This window comes from Chaetodon auriga, chromosome 6 (assembly GCF_051107435.1).
Source record: "Chaetodon auriga isolate fChaAug3 chromosome 6, fChaAug3.hap1, whole genome shotgun sequence".
NCBI lineage: Eukaryota > Metazoa > Chordata > Actinopteri > Chaetodontiformes > Chaetodontidae > Chaetodon > Chaetodon auriga.
The window spans coordinates 1,065,694-1,077,898 of record NC_135079.1 but is presented as its reverse complement, the minus strand read 5'-3'; the positions used below and the strand labels follow the sequence as shown (position 1 = coordinate 1,077,898).

The 12,205-nt window shown below is 46.8% G+C and overlaps 3 protein-coding genes across 5 annotated transcripts; 1 reads left to right on the top strand and 2 right to left on the bottom strand.

The window, feature by feature from the left end:
• Window positions 1–122: 122 nt before the first annotated feature.
• Window positions 123–5,252, top strand: hsd17b2 (hydroxysteroid (17-beta) dehydrogenase 2). The gene is made up of 5 exons (XM_076732053.1): window positions 123–932; window positions 2,131–2,343; window positions 3,157–3,342; window positions 4,097–4,234; window positions 4,837–5,252. Exons 1-5 carry the CDS (start codon window positions 671–673, stop codon window positions 5,175–5,177), a joined length of 1,140 nt encoding a protein of 379 aa, XP_076588168.1. The 5' UTR covers window positions 123–670; the 3' UTR covers window positions 5,178–5,252.
• Window positions 5,253–5,431: 179 nt separating this feature from the next.
• Window positions 5,432–8,176, bottom strand: mphosph6 (M-phase phosphoprotein 6). The gene is made up of 5 exons (XM_076733445.1): window positions 7,987–8,176; window positions 7,430–7,542; window positions 6,977–7,067; window positions 6,459–6,562; window positions 5,432–6,276 (listed from the first exon to the last, which is right to left on the bottom strand). The coding sequence occupies exons 1-5, from the start codon at window positions 8,032–8,034 to the stop codon at window positions 6,141–6,143; spliced, it is 492 nt and encodes a 163-aa protein (XP_076589560.1). The 5' UTR covers window positions 8,035–8,176; the 3' UTR covers window positions 5,432–6,140.
• An 86-nt stretch (window positions 8,177–8,262) lies between these two features.
• Window positions 8,263–11,916, bottom strand: snx20 (sorting nexin 20). Of its 3 annotated transcripts, XM_076733373.1 has the most exons (5): window positions 11,746–11,916; window positions 10,748–10,813; window positions 10,553–10,647; window positions 10,219–10,358; window positions 8,263–10,068 (listed from the first exon to the last, which is right to left on the bottom strand). In XM_076733373.1, the coding sequence occupies exons 3-5, from the start codon at window positions 10,632–10,634 to the stop codon at window positions 9,397–9,399; spliced, it is 894 nt and encodes a 297-aa protein (XP_076589488.1). In that variant the 5' UTR covers window positions 10,635–10,647; window positions 10,748–10,813; window positions 11,746–11,916; the 3' UTR covers window positions 8,263–9,396. The 3 variants fall into 3 exon arrangements, with proteins under 3 accessions (XP_076589488.1, XP_076589487.1, XP_076589486.1); XM_076733372.1 differs by lacking the exons at window positions 10,748–10,813; window positions 11,746–11,916 and having other exon boundaries at window positions 8,269–10,068; window positions 10,553–10,714; XM_076733371.1 differs by lacking the exons at window positions 10,748–10,813; window positions 11,746–11,916 and having other exon boundaries at window positions 8,269–10,068; window positions 10,219–10,643.
• Window positions 11,917–12,205: the final 289 nt, after the last annotated feature.

Here is a 12,205-nt window from a genome sequence, read left to right as displayed (position 1 = left end):
AACCTGCTGCGACCAAAGCTGAGCTGAACAAAGAAAAAAAGGATGCACGACATAAACTGTGTATATGTACGCTGTGTACCAGAGTATATATGAATACTACTAACTTAAGAAACAATGGCTCAATTTCTGAAAGGAAAGAATTAGAATTCACATTAAAACAAAATGTAATCAGCTGATCAATGATTAAATTATTGATTAAACTACTCAGTGATACATAAAGTCATCCAGTGAGATCCACCTTCACCTGCTGCAACATTAAAGTCATGAACACACGAATGCATCAGTGATTCCAGTGATGTCTTTATTACTCTGAAATGGGCCATTCTGCATCATGAGTGCTTTTACTTCAGGGAAGAAGAAGAAGCAGAAGCGCTGACGGCGCTCGTGTTTGTGATGTCGATGATCAGCGTTTGGTGGGAGGAGGCTGATGGTGTCGATAAGAGCTGCGGCAGCAGGATATGAGCCGGACCAGACTCTGATTCCACCCTGCTGGTCCTCCACGCAGCCGCAGGAGAGGAACAGGTTCCAGAAAACACGCCCTTTGGCAAGAGCTCAACATACCTGTGTGCAGGTGAGTAAGAGAGGGCAGGATGGCAGGTGTGGCTTTTCAGACTGCACTCAACAGTTCTCACACAGGTGAAAGAGACAAACACAGTCAGACTGTCAGAAGATGGAAATCACTTCCTGTTTCTGCACCATCGCTGCAGCCCTGTTCATCTTCACTGTGCTGTGGAAGCTGAGGGACGGCTCCGCTGCCCGATACTGGACCGCTGCCTTCGGGGCCCTCGCAGGGGCCCTCGGAGCCTCTCTGTATTTTCTTGTTCCTCCTGTTGTCTGTGGGGTGGTCCTCCTCAGCTGCAGCTTCATCCTGATCTGTGTGAGCGAGAGAGTCGAGCTGCTGCCAGCGAAGAGCAGAGTGGTGCTGGTCACAGGTGAGACGGTCCTCGTAATACACCTGCATCAGCACGCGTCAATACACACATCAACACACACATAAACGCACAGCTACACACAGCTACACACATCATCTCACACTGAGCAGAGTGAGGTGAGACAGGTGAGACGGTCCTCGTAATACACCTGCATCAGCGCACTGAGAGACGCTGGTGTCAGTCCAATGTAAACAGGTATGATGGAAGGTGAATCCATCAGTACTAACACTGAATGATTTACAGAGATAACAGTTAATAAAAAGTGAATAAAACCAAAAATATGCTAATGAGAACTGAAACTGTTTAACATTAACATGCTAAATGTTGCATGCTAACAAGCTACATCCATTATATCTATTTTTCATCGTTTGAGTTCATATGGTTCAGACCAGCGAACACGTGAGAACATCTGTTAACGTCAGTCGCCACCGTTTTAGACCAGAGCTGGAGATTTAACTTTAACAAAAAGAATATTTCCGCTTTATTTCACTCTTGTTCTCGATCAGCTCAGAGCTGAGCGTAGCTTAGCCTGACGGACTGGTCAGAGCCTCACACAGGTGAGAATCTCAGGATACCAAAGCTGTCTCTCCGTCTGATGTCATCCGTCCAACAGTTTTATCTTATGAAGCTGAACGAGGAACTGGTCTTCACTAAGTATCAGGTCCTTTAGGATGATGCAGATCTTACTGTCTTTATCTCTGGAGACATTTTTGATAAGTCTGCCTCACTGAGCTGCTCAGACAGGAAAAACAGGAAAACCGCTGCTGGTCTTTATGCAACACCTTTAAAGATGTACGAGCCGTCCGCCGCTGAGACTGAGACAAACAGCTGATTCAATAGGAGCTGTGCTCACAGCATCGTGTGTGTCAGGTGAATTCACACACACTCTGCAGAGGTCATTTAGCATGAAGCTTGAAGGGCCCAGGTGAGTCTCAGGTTGACGTGTTTGACCAGCTCTGATGCTGAAATCTACAAAAAAAAAAAAAAAGTCTTTCCATTCTTCAAATTTGTCAATGTCTTTTTTTTTTTTTTAATAATGTCAGAGAGTGTTTTCACTGTTTAGAGCTGCACAGTATCACAGCTCATGTTACAGAAGACCCTGTTTGTGTTGAAGCGGTGGACTGACAGACTGGTGATGTGGCGTAAACATCTCTCAGAGGCTTGACGGAGAAACGTGGAACCTTCTCTTCTGTTCCAGGCTGTGATTCAGGTTTCGGTCACGTCCTGGCGAAGCGGCTCAGTGAGATGGGAGTGATGGTGTTTGCTGGCGTGCTGGACGTGGACGGAGCCGGAGCTCAACAGCTGAGAGAAGCGGGATCTGAAAACCTGCAGGTCCTGCAGCTCGATGTGACCGACAGCTCCCAGATAGAGGCAGCTCACCGCCGCGTCTGTGCTCAGGTGGCTGACACAGGTAAGGCTGAAGACCACGTCAGTGGGTGGTGCTGGTGTGTTAAATGTACGTATATGCTGATAATAACTTATTCTGTGCAACACCTCCAAATATCACTGTTACAAAGTGCTTCACAACCACACGGGACTCCAGACTGAGGTTGTGATCTAAAACGACTCCATGGTTCTGAACAGAGGGAACAGCATACGAGCTCGAGAGCTCAGAGCAGGTAGAACGAGGCCATTCGGGCACTCAGGGCCTTTAATGAGGAGTTTTGTTTTGGATGAAGACAACTTTGTGCCATCCAATCCTTAACCACAGCTAGGCAACTATTCAGGAAGATAACTGAGCTGGTTCAGAGCATTTGCACGACGAGTACAACCGAGAATCTGCACAGCAACCAAAGGACATAATTAAGGGGAAAAACAAAGGGAAAATTAAAGTGGTCCTAGAACGGAGCCCTGTGGTACCACATACGTTAAAGCTTGAGAGGAAGAGAAGCCGTCAACAAGTCTCTGTTAGAAAAGTATGAAGAGACCCACTGGAGGACAGTTCCCAGGTACCAACCCACGTTCTCAGCCCTTCAGTCATGATTCATTGATCCACTGGATCAAAAACCAGCACCAAGTGCTCACCTGTATCAGCCTCATCAAGGTGTCATTGGTGACCTGAGTGAGGACAGTCTCAGTGCTGTGTTGCTGTGAGAAACCGGACTGAAATGTTTTTAAAGTATTATTACTGGTCAAGACTTTGAGATATTGGAACTATCCATAAGCACCTGAATGCACCAACGAGGACCCTTGTCTCATGTCTTGTGGTGTGATGTCCCTGCAGGTTTGTGGGGTTTGGTGAACAACGCCGGAGTCCTTCGATGCCCCATGGACGCAGAGCTCCACCCGATCACAGAGTACAGACGCTGCATGGACGTCAACTTCCTGGGGGCTGTGAAGATGTGCCAGGTCTTCCTCCCTCTGCTGAGGAGGTCCAGAGGACGCATCGTCAACATGTCCAGCATGGCAGGTAGATCTGTCCGAAGAGCCACCAGGCAGATGCTGAATGCTCCATAGTGTGTTTCAGTTTCATCATGATCACTTATGAACCAACACACAGTGGATTTTAGGTGAATTAGCAGGTTCCTGTTTACTGGGCAGCCACTGGTTTCAGGGCCTTGAACTTCATGTGAACCTTTCCATCATCCAGCAGGAGTTACTGGTTGAAGATTTTCTGTACTAAATCATCTCATTTTATACAGGTGATGCCTTTTTACAGGTAAAGCATTCATTCGTTTGAAGCCTTCAGTCTGAACTGAAAGATAATATGACAGCATCAAACAACACAACTGAAGTAAATCACACGCGAGACTTTGCATGACTCAGATGTTCAGTGACACGCTCATGTTATGGACAGAAGGACGGACTCGATCCAGACTCGTGCTGCTGACGTGGTTAAAATCTAAAGATGGACGTTGAATCTCTAGCTGCTGCGTTCAGGTGCTGCTGACGGGTGAGGGGATTCCTCTTCAACGACGAGCAACAAGCAACGTCGACCTTCAAGAAAAGAGTTTGTCAGCTTTGTGCGTTAAAAGGTTTGAGATGTCGGAGCTCCTCACGGGCACATGAACGCACCACCATGGAACTGACTGAATTAGAGACTCGACAGCGTTGAAGAGGTTTCTTTAAGTCTCAGCACGTCGATTCTTTCTGTGTGTTTCTGATCTTGTCGTCAGTGTCTCACAGTGCTGCTGTGTTTCAACGCAGCGACGTGTCTCCTGCAGGTCAGGTGCCGATGCCCATGTTCGCTGCCTACGGAGCCTCGAAGGCGGCGCTGAGTGTTTTCTCTCAGGTGAGCAGGCTGGAGCTGTCGGTGTGGGGCGTCAGCGTGGCCTTGATTCAACCTGCAGGCTTCAGAACGAGTAGGTCTGATTTGATCTCTTTAACTGCTGATCGCATGCAGCTGTCAGACTCGTGTCTTCTTCTCTGTTTCTTATCTTGACTTTCTGTCTCGTGCAGCACTTTGAATTCTTGTTGTTGAAAGGTGCTTTACAGACAAACCTGCCGGACTTCTTTACAGGTACAACAGGTGACTTCAGGTGACTTCTTTAAAGGGACAATTTGTCAGAATTTTAAAAACATCCAAAAATGAACAAACATTATCAGCAGAGAAGAAGTAACAGTCCTGTCAGCTAATAGAGCCACTAGCTGCACGGCTAACTGAGCTAACCAGCTAACAGCAGCGAGCAGCTCCAGCCAAAGTTAGCCACAGGTAAGAGTGTGGAGGTTTCTGTGGGGTTACGCTGCCCCCTGCCTGTTTGGAGGAGGTCAGCTCTTACACATTGTACCTTTAAAGATGTCAGCTGACAGAGCAGGAGCGGCTCTGATTGGTCAGCTGTCGTACGTCAGCAGGATTTATTGTATCATTTATTTACTGTTCGTTTTCATTTGTTGTTGTTTATTTGTGATGAGCGGCTGATGGGAAACCAGCCTCACGATGACCTTTAACCTTTCTTCCTCTCAGATATATTTGGGAACAGCGACGATGTCACTCGTTACAGAGACGAGATCCTGGCAGCCGTTTCCTCCGAGGCCAGAGAGGATTATGGGGAGGCGTACATCTCGTCCCTCCCTGACAGTCTGTCCAAAATGTCCCAGCAGTGTGCGGAGGATCTGTCTCCTGTGGTGGACGACATGTGTCACGCTCTGCTGTCGGCCCGTCCCAAAGCTGTGTACACCCCCGGACAGATGGGATGGCTGCTCCCGTTTGTCTACCGCTGCTGTCCCACCGCCGTGTTCGACACCATCATCACCACCCTCGTCAAAAACACCGACCGTGAGCCGGCCGCACTGAGCAGGAGCTGAGGCTCATGGGAAAGTTTCCTGAGCATCAACTTTAGACTGATCTTTGACCATGTGAGCATCCGGCGGCTTCAGCTCATTTCACCACGAAACCTGCTGAAATACGAAGGTTCTTCCGTCTTACGTTGCCGTCATGTGATGATGGAGGTCAAAGGAGAAACTTTATCGATTCAAGATGTTTGAAAGTCAAACAATAAAAACTGAACATCGTGAAAAAGATCAGAAGAATCTTCTGGTAGTTTGCTGAAACAAAGTTTGAACATTTCTGGTTGTATTTTAGATTTGTTTTACTGTCAGACTCAAACGTCTTCACCTCTGAAGCTAACAGTCAGCAGGGTCCCACGGGAACGCCAAACAGGAAACCCATCCTCCAACACGCCCTTATTTTATAAAGACGATACGTAGTTCAAAAATAAGTCAATCAGCTTAGCATGAAGACTGGAAACGGGGGGAAACAGCTAGCTTAGCTTAGCATAAAGACTGGAAATGGGGGGAAACAGCTAGCTTAGCTTAGCATAAAGACTGGAAATGGGGGGAAACAGCTAGCCTGGTTCCGTCCAGAAGTTACAAACTCAACATCTGAGCAGCTCTAAAGCTCTTAAATTAAGACGTTCATCTCGTTTGTCTTAAGATTTACCATAAGAACAGTCTGAGATCAATATGAACATCGAACTCTCAGCAGCAGTTAATGTTCCCAAAATGTTGAACTTCTGCTTCAAGAGCGATTTTAAAGGAACCACAGACAGAAAAATACACTGAAGTGTGCATTTAATGAGCGTCTCTGCACAAACTGTAAAAACCCTGCAGCATCTCAAAGATACGTCTGTTTAAAAAAAAACAGGATGTATAACATCCAATCAGCACACTGCTCTTCAACAGTCTGTCTGTCGCTTCTGCAAACAGACGCAAAACAAGGACTCAGTCGAGTCATGTCCATGAAACACAGTGAGGTGGTCTCAGGCGGTCTCAGTCCTGAGGCTTCACAAACGCCCTCTTCGTGTTGGTCTCTGGAACGTTGTGGTTCACGTCTTCTTCTGCTGCCGCTGCTCTCTGACGCTTCTTCGCAAACTTCTTCTTCATGCTTCCGACTAAACTCTCGTACCTGAGACAGAAGAAGAAACGGAGGGAGGAGAAAATGGAGGTTAGGAGCCGACGCAGCAGGTCGGCTTGTTCCAGGTTTCCTTCTGACGTCAGAAAACTGAGTTTGGCCGTTTTAAAGGAAACGAACGTTAGACGAAACAAACTTCAGCTGCGTCTGAAAACATCATCTTGTCCTGAAAGTACCTCAGAGCCATCTCTTCATCTGTGACGTCCGTCTGCATCCGGCTGACCTCCTCTTCCTCTTCTTTCTGCTCTTCGTCCTTTGGATTCATCAGAGCCATCAGTTTCTGTCACCAAGACAAAACAGTGAAGACCATCCAGAGGTTTGAATGAAACGTGGTCACGTCTCTATTTAAAAAACATTCTCACCTGAAGTTTTTTATTTTCAAACTTTACATTTGTCTTTGAGACACGAGGAGACGAGACGCAGAGTGACGGAGACATTTTACAGTCTGAGTGAAAGACCGTCCTGTGGTCAGTGAAGTCAAACACTGAGAAGATCACGTGTGTTTTCAGGTCAACACATGTTCAATATACAGAAAGAAACGTTTAAAAATCTGTCTGAGTGAATCAAAAACAGCGTTGGAGACAGACTGTCTCTGTCCATAAAGACATTTATTTCGTCTGTCTTGTCTTTGCATCTGCATGTTCACATTCGTTCAGGCCAAAACAAGAAAACCTGCTTATTCAAGACCACAGACCTCGACTTCTGGATTAAAACCCTTGAACGAGATGCGACCGAACTTCAGGTCCTCGCAGGGAACGAAGCTCTTCTCCTCTATGATCAAGTTCCTGAGAGACGAAAGATGGCAGAATATTAGACAGACATCTCAGTACAAACGCAATGAAAATGACAGACAGCCTCCAAAGATCTGAGAGTTCAGTCAAAAAAACGTAAACTTAAATTAGATAATTAGGAGTTAAATAACCAAAAGACTGAAGACTATGAGCAAACTGCTCCTTTAAAAACTGTCCTGACGTAAAATTCAGTCTTTCGACACACTGACGGTTAAACGACCCTCTGTTAACAAAACGCTTAGAAATAAAGTTTGATGAAGTGTGTCAGTTTAGTAATTAACGCCAATCAGAATTAAGTGTCAGATTTCTGAATGGAGTTTGTAAAGACATTCAGTGGAAGGACTGAGGCTGCCTACTCTTTAGCTTTAAGCTCTGGCAGGTCCAGATACCAGTGCTCATCACTTATGATCCTCTTCTCATCTTCCTCCAGCTGCTTCTTCGTCTCTGCGTCCAGACCTCTCTGCATGAACTGTGGGAAACACCCCAGATCACACGTAATCAAACAACTTCACATGGAGAGGGGGGGTAACAATATGACCATTTAAAATGTAAAGACAAACACGTTTCTCTCTGACCAAATGGACTTCACCCAAATCTGCCATTAAACTATGGCGGCATTCATCCACCAAAACATGCAGTGATCCATTCAAAGTCAAGTTATTTGTTCACTTAAATAAATTCAGGAGCCATTTGGAAGCTGTAACACACGCCGAATTAATAACTGGGTCAAACTTTACATGAACATGTTTAATGTCGACGTTTTCCACAACTAAACGATTCCTTAAAAGCAGTAAACTAATTACAGTGTGATATGTGGATGAGATTTTGAGCGGCGCTGCGGCGCTCTGACAGCTAAAGCTAACACACGGCTAACATCTGCTCCTGTTGACGAGCACAGAGCAGCTTCGCTTACCTTCATACGCAGCAGGTTTTTGGACAGTTTGACGGAGTCGTTCGCCATTATTAAACTTTCTGAAGAAGACAAACTAAACTAAAGGAAGAATTAACAGTTAGAAGAATTTATCTTAAACTAAAACCACGAGCTAAAACCACGCAGCTCCACGCAGATGCGGTTAGCATTCAGACAGAAGCAGCCGAATGTCGACCCGCTTGTAGCAGTTAGCAGTCCGACTAATCTACCGCCGATGACGCTGATGTTCAAGACGACAAATACAAAGCACACATTTTAAATCGATATGATGAATTCTGTCTTTATTTGCTGTGAGTCAACATTTCAAGGGTCCAATTTATGTATTTATAAGACTGAAATTCTAAACTTTCTAAAGCTAATTAAACATGTTCGGCGTGTCTCTTCAGGTGAGACACACAGACACACATTTATTCACTACTTCACTGTAAACACTTATTTAGTTGACTTGTTTATGATGATATTTGATGTTCATGTTCTTTACACACACACACACACACACACACACACACACACACACACAGACTGAAGCATGTTGGGTAATTGTGGACTTCCAGTCATGGTCTGTTGAAACAGTTTGTCTGTTGACCAACGTGTGTTGAAATGAAGGACGGTGCATCAGTTCCTCTGCAGAGATGATGCAGCAGATTCACTTCATGGACCGCAGACAGTAAACAGTCGACAGTAAACATACTGAAGTAAGTGATTTGTAGTATTATAGATTAGGACAGTCCACGTCTCTGTCCTCACACCTCGCTGTGCTGCCGGGGGTTAAGACCTGAGCAGCAGACAGGAAGTCCTTCATGCAGCTTCAGAGGGGAGAGGAGGAGGTTATGGATCACTTCACTGACGGAAAACATTTCATTTAGTTCAGTTCAAAGATTTGTCGTCTCAGACCAGTTTGATCACATCAGTCAGTGTTAGTGTGCACAAATGATGATGTAATCAATCAATCAGCTGATCAACAACAACAGAACAATTAATCAGCATCTGTTTTGATGAAGAATTCATTGTTTTCTTAGTCTGATGCGATGTTGACGTCTGGGTCAAAGCAGACCTCTGAGGACGTCACTGTGTGGGGACACTCGTGGACACCTGGCCTGCTCAGCTCAGAGCAGCGTCCTGAGTTCAGGAGAAACCTGGACGATTCATACTGAAGTCATGGTTAGTGATACTTTATATTCGGGGGGGGGGGTGTCCTAATATTCTGACCTCATGAAATAGGGAGGACATAATAATAGAAACAGCTCCAGTGCAGCAGCATCGCGTGAGCTTTGAAGCTGAGCTCTACGGATCACAGGTGTTCCTAATAAAGTGGCTGCTGAGTGTTCATTGGCTGAGCTGACTCAGTTCAGCTCTGCAGTGATTTGTTGGTTCTGGTCACCTGGATCGTCCTCAGGTGAACTCCTGGATCACTAACTCCTTGAGGGAGCGGGGGGACACCTCCCCCCTCTCAGCGTCCTTCAGGACAGTCAGCTCCTCCTGTAACTGGGCCACAGGACGTCCCAGCTCGTAGCCTAAATCCACCAGCAGGTCCAGCAGCGCGGCGCGGTACTGCTTCAGTCCGTAGCGTCTCACCGGGGGCAGCGCTCTCTGAGCGGCAGCGAACGCCTCCTCCGGGTCCTCCAGGTCCCGGTAACACACCGCCATGGCGCAGAGGGTCGGTACGATCAGGGTGGGCTTCTGCCACGGGAGCAGCTTCTCCTCGATCTCCAACACGGTCTGCAGCTGCTCCAGGGCCGTCCGGAACTGACCGGCGCGCAGCAAACCGCGCGCTCGCCTCTGCTCCTGCTCCGTGAAGAACGCGGCGAAGCGCGGCGAGCGGCGGACGCAGCGGATCGAGTAGAGCTTGGCCAGGTAGTCCTGCAGACACAGACGCCGCTCCGCGATGATTTCAGGGCAGAAGTTCCCCGTGAGGTGTTTCCGAGGGAGGAGCACCTCCTCCAGCTCCTCGTTGAACTCCTCCAGCAGTTTGTGGTGGAAGCGGGAAAAGTCGCTGTAGCGGCGCTCCACAGACAAGCGGCGGGAATCGAAGCTCCCTGAACGCATCACGACGACTTGATAAACCTGCACAGAGTCAGAGGACAGCAAAACTTTACTGAAAACGATTATTATCATTCAAAATTGTACTGAAGTACTTCCAGCAGTGCTCAGGTGTGTGTGTGTGTGTGTGTGTGTGTGTGTGTGTGTGTGTGCGTGTGTGTGTCAGCGTCTCACCACATATTTGGACAGAGTGTGTTCAACAATGCGGGTGGAGGGGATCTCAAACAGCAGCCTGACGGGCCGTTCTCTCTGCTTCACCGCCCTCCAGTTCTGCTGCAGCTCCTTAGTGGTTAAACTGGAACAACTGGGGGCTTCTTCATCCACACACACACACACACACACACAGACACAGACACAGACACAGACACACACACACACACACAGAGACACACACACACACACACAGACTGAATGAGCAGTGAGTTCAAGCGTCACAGAGTCAATGAGCCTGAATGAAAACACACAGATCCTCATGTCAAACGATCACGTGTCGGCCTGTCAGTCAAACCTGGATCCAGAGTCATCACGTCCGCCTCTGTCGGCTCCTCAGCGTCCCTCTCTGGTTCTGGTTCTGGTTCTGGTTCCGCCATCACAGCCGAACAGCTGATCCACATCAGATAAAAGCCTCTTTGGCATCAGGTCTTCACTTTGTTTCAGCTTTAGTTTTCAGATTTTCATCAGTGTCACAGTAATAAAAACTCACCTCCACTCCTGCAGTTCAGCCTGCTGCTGGAGAGCTTCAGTGAAGTATAAATACTCTGAGTCTGTCCTGAAAATACACAAACAGTGGAGGAAGTACTCTGAATTTACTTCAGTAAAAGCAGAAATACCACAGTCAATAATACTCTGTTAGACATGAGGTCCTGTACTTGAAATGTTATTCAAATCAAAGTACAGAAGTATTGTCAGCCAAATGTACTTCAAAGTAAAAGTATTCAGTATTCAGAGTGGCTCCGTTCACACTGTGTGTTATCAAAGAAAATGAAATTCTGCTTGTACACAGAGTATTTTAATGTTGGAGGTCCTGACATGAAGATACGCTGAGTACTGCTGGGCACATGAATAATACTAATGATAAAAGTACTACATTGTATTATTTGTGTTTTATGTGACGAGGAACTATCAGCTGTTAGTGTCAAGTAAAAGTAGTGGAGTGAAAAGTACAACGTTTCCTTCTGACATGAAGTAAAAAAACACAAAATGCAAATATTCAAAGAAGCTTCGTCAAAACTGGACTTAAATCAATACGGCGTTTGAGTACAAGTACTTCGTTATGTTCCACCACTGCATATGAACATATTGATGTGTGTGTGTGTGTGTGCTGATAGAGGAGGAAGTTCTTACCAGCAAAGACCAAAGAAAGAGTGAACAGGAAGTGAAAATTAACAGCAGTGAGATGGTAGAGTGTGTGTGTGTGTGTGTGTGTGTGTGTGTGCTGAATCACATTTAGACTGTGAGCAGGTCAGAATGTGGATCAGCTCTGATCACAGCTGCAGCTCAGCGTTTGTTTTATGGATCTTTACGTAGCAGCCGGGTGGTGCTTGCCACAGCCGGTGAGGTGTGTCTGTGCCAGGTCAGACTGTCGCCTCCACGAATGTGACAGTGAATGTGCATGAACATGTGTGTGAACATGAACATGTGTGTGAACATGAACATGTGTGTGAACATGAACATGTGTGTGACACAGCATGAGTAACTCACCGTCAGCGCCTGACGTGCAGACCCGTCTCAGTCCGTGTGGCTGTGCAGGGTCCAGCAGGGTCCAGCAGGGTCCAGCAGGGTCCAGCAGGGTCCAGCAGGGTCAGAGGACCCGGTGGACTTCAGAGAAACGTGGTCTTGTTGCCTGACGGCGCGGCCGAGCTGTTGCTCTGCGTCACATCAGGAACTGAAGTGACGGATGTGCTGCCTTCAGTTCCTCTCTGCTGCTCTGGGTGGAGACAGATTCAAAGGACGTGTCGCGTTCATGCTGTCAGCTGGTGACTCTGCAGTACTGCGTTCTGTGTACTTATACTTCAAAGGGCAAAAATACAAGAGTTCAAACCTCACAGCATGACTGTGAGACATCAGTACGTGTAAAGTATTAAAGTATTATTACTTCATCATGTCCTCATTTGGCTCTTCATATGAGTAACTGATGATTTCAGATGAAGCTCAGAGCCTC

Bases quoted from the DNA above. Each gene is read 5' to 3' on its own strand.
- mphosph6 (XM_076733445.1), bottom strand. From the start codon at position 8,034: ATGGCGAACGACTCCGTCAAACTGTCCAAAAACCTGCTGCGTATGAAG. The intron at 7,543-7,986 runs GTAAGCGAAGCT...TGTTTCCCACAG, and splicing joins AAAACCTGCTGCGTATGAAG to TTCATGCAGAGAGGTCTGGA. The intron at 6,563-6,976 runs GTCTGTGGTCTT...TCTTGGTGACAG, and splicing joins GTTTTAATCCAGAAGTCGAG to AAACTGATGGCTCTGATGAA.
- snx20 (XM_076733371.1), bottom strand. From the start codon at position 10,518: ATGAGGATCTGTGTGTTTTCATTCAGGCTCATTGACTCTGTGACGCTT. The intron at 10,069-10,218 runs GTGAGACGCTGA...GACTCTGTGCAG, and splicing joins ACACTCTGTCCAAATATGTG to GTTTATCAAGTCGTCGTGAT.
- hsd17b2 (XM_076732053.1), top strand. From the start codon at position 671: ATGGAAATCACTTCCTGTTTCTGCACCATCGCTGCAGCCCTGTTCATC. The intron at 933-2,130 runs GTGAGACGGTCC...CTTCTGTTCCAG, and splicing joins CAGAGTGGTGCTGGTCACAG to GCTGTGATTCAGGTTTCGGT. The intron at 2,344-3,156 runs GTAAGGCTGAAG...ATGTCCCTGCAG, and splicing joins TGCTCAGGTGGCTGACACAG to GTTTGTGGGGTTTGGTGAAC.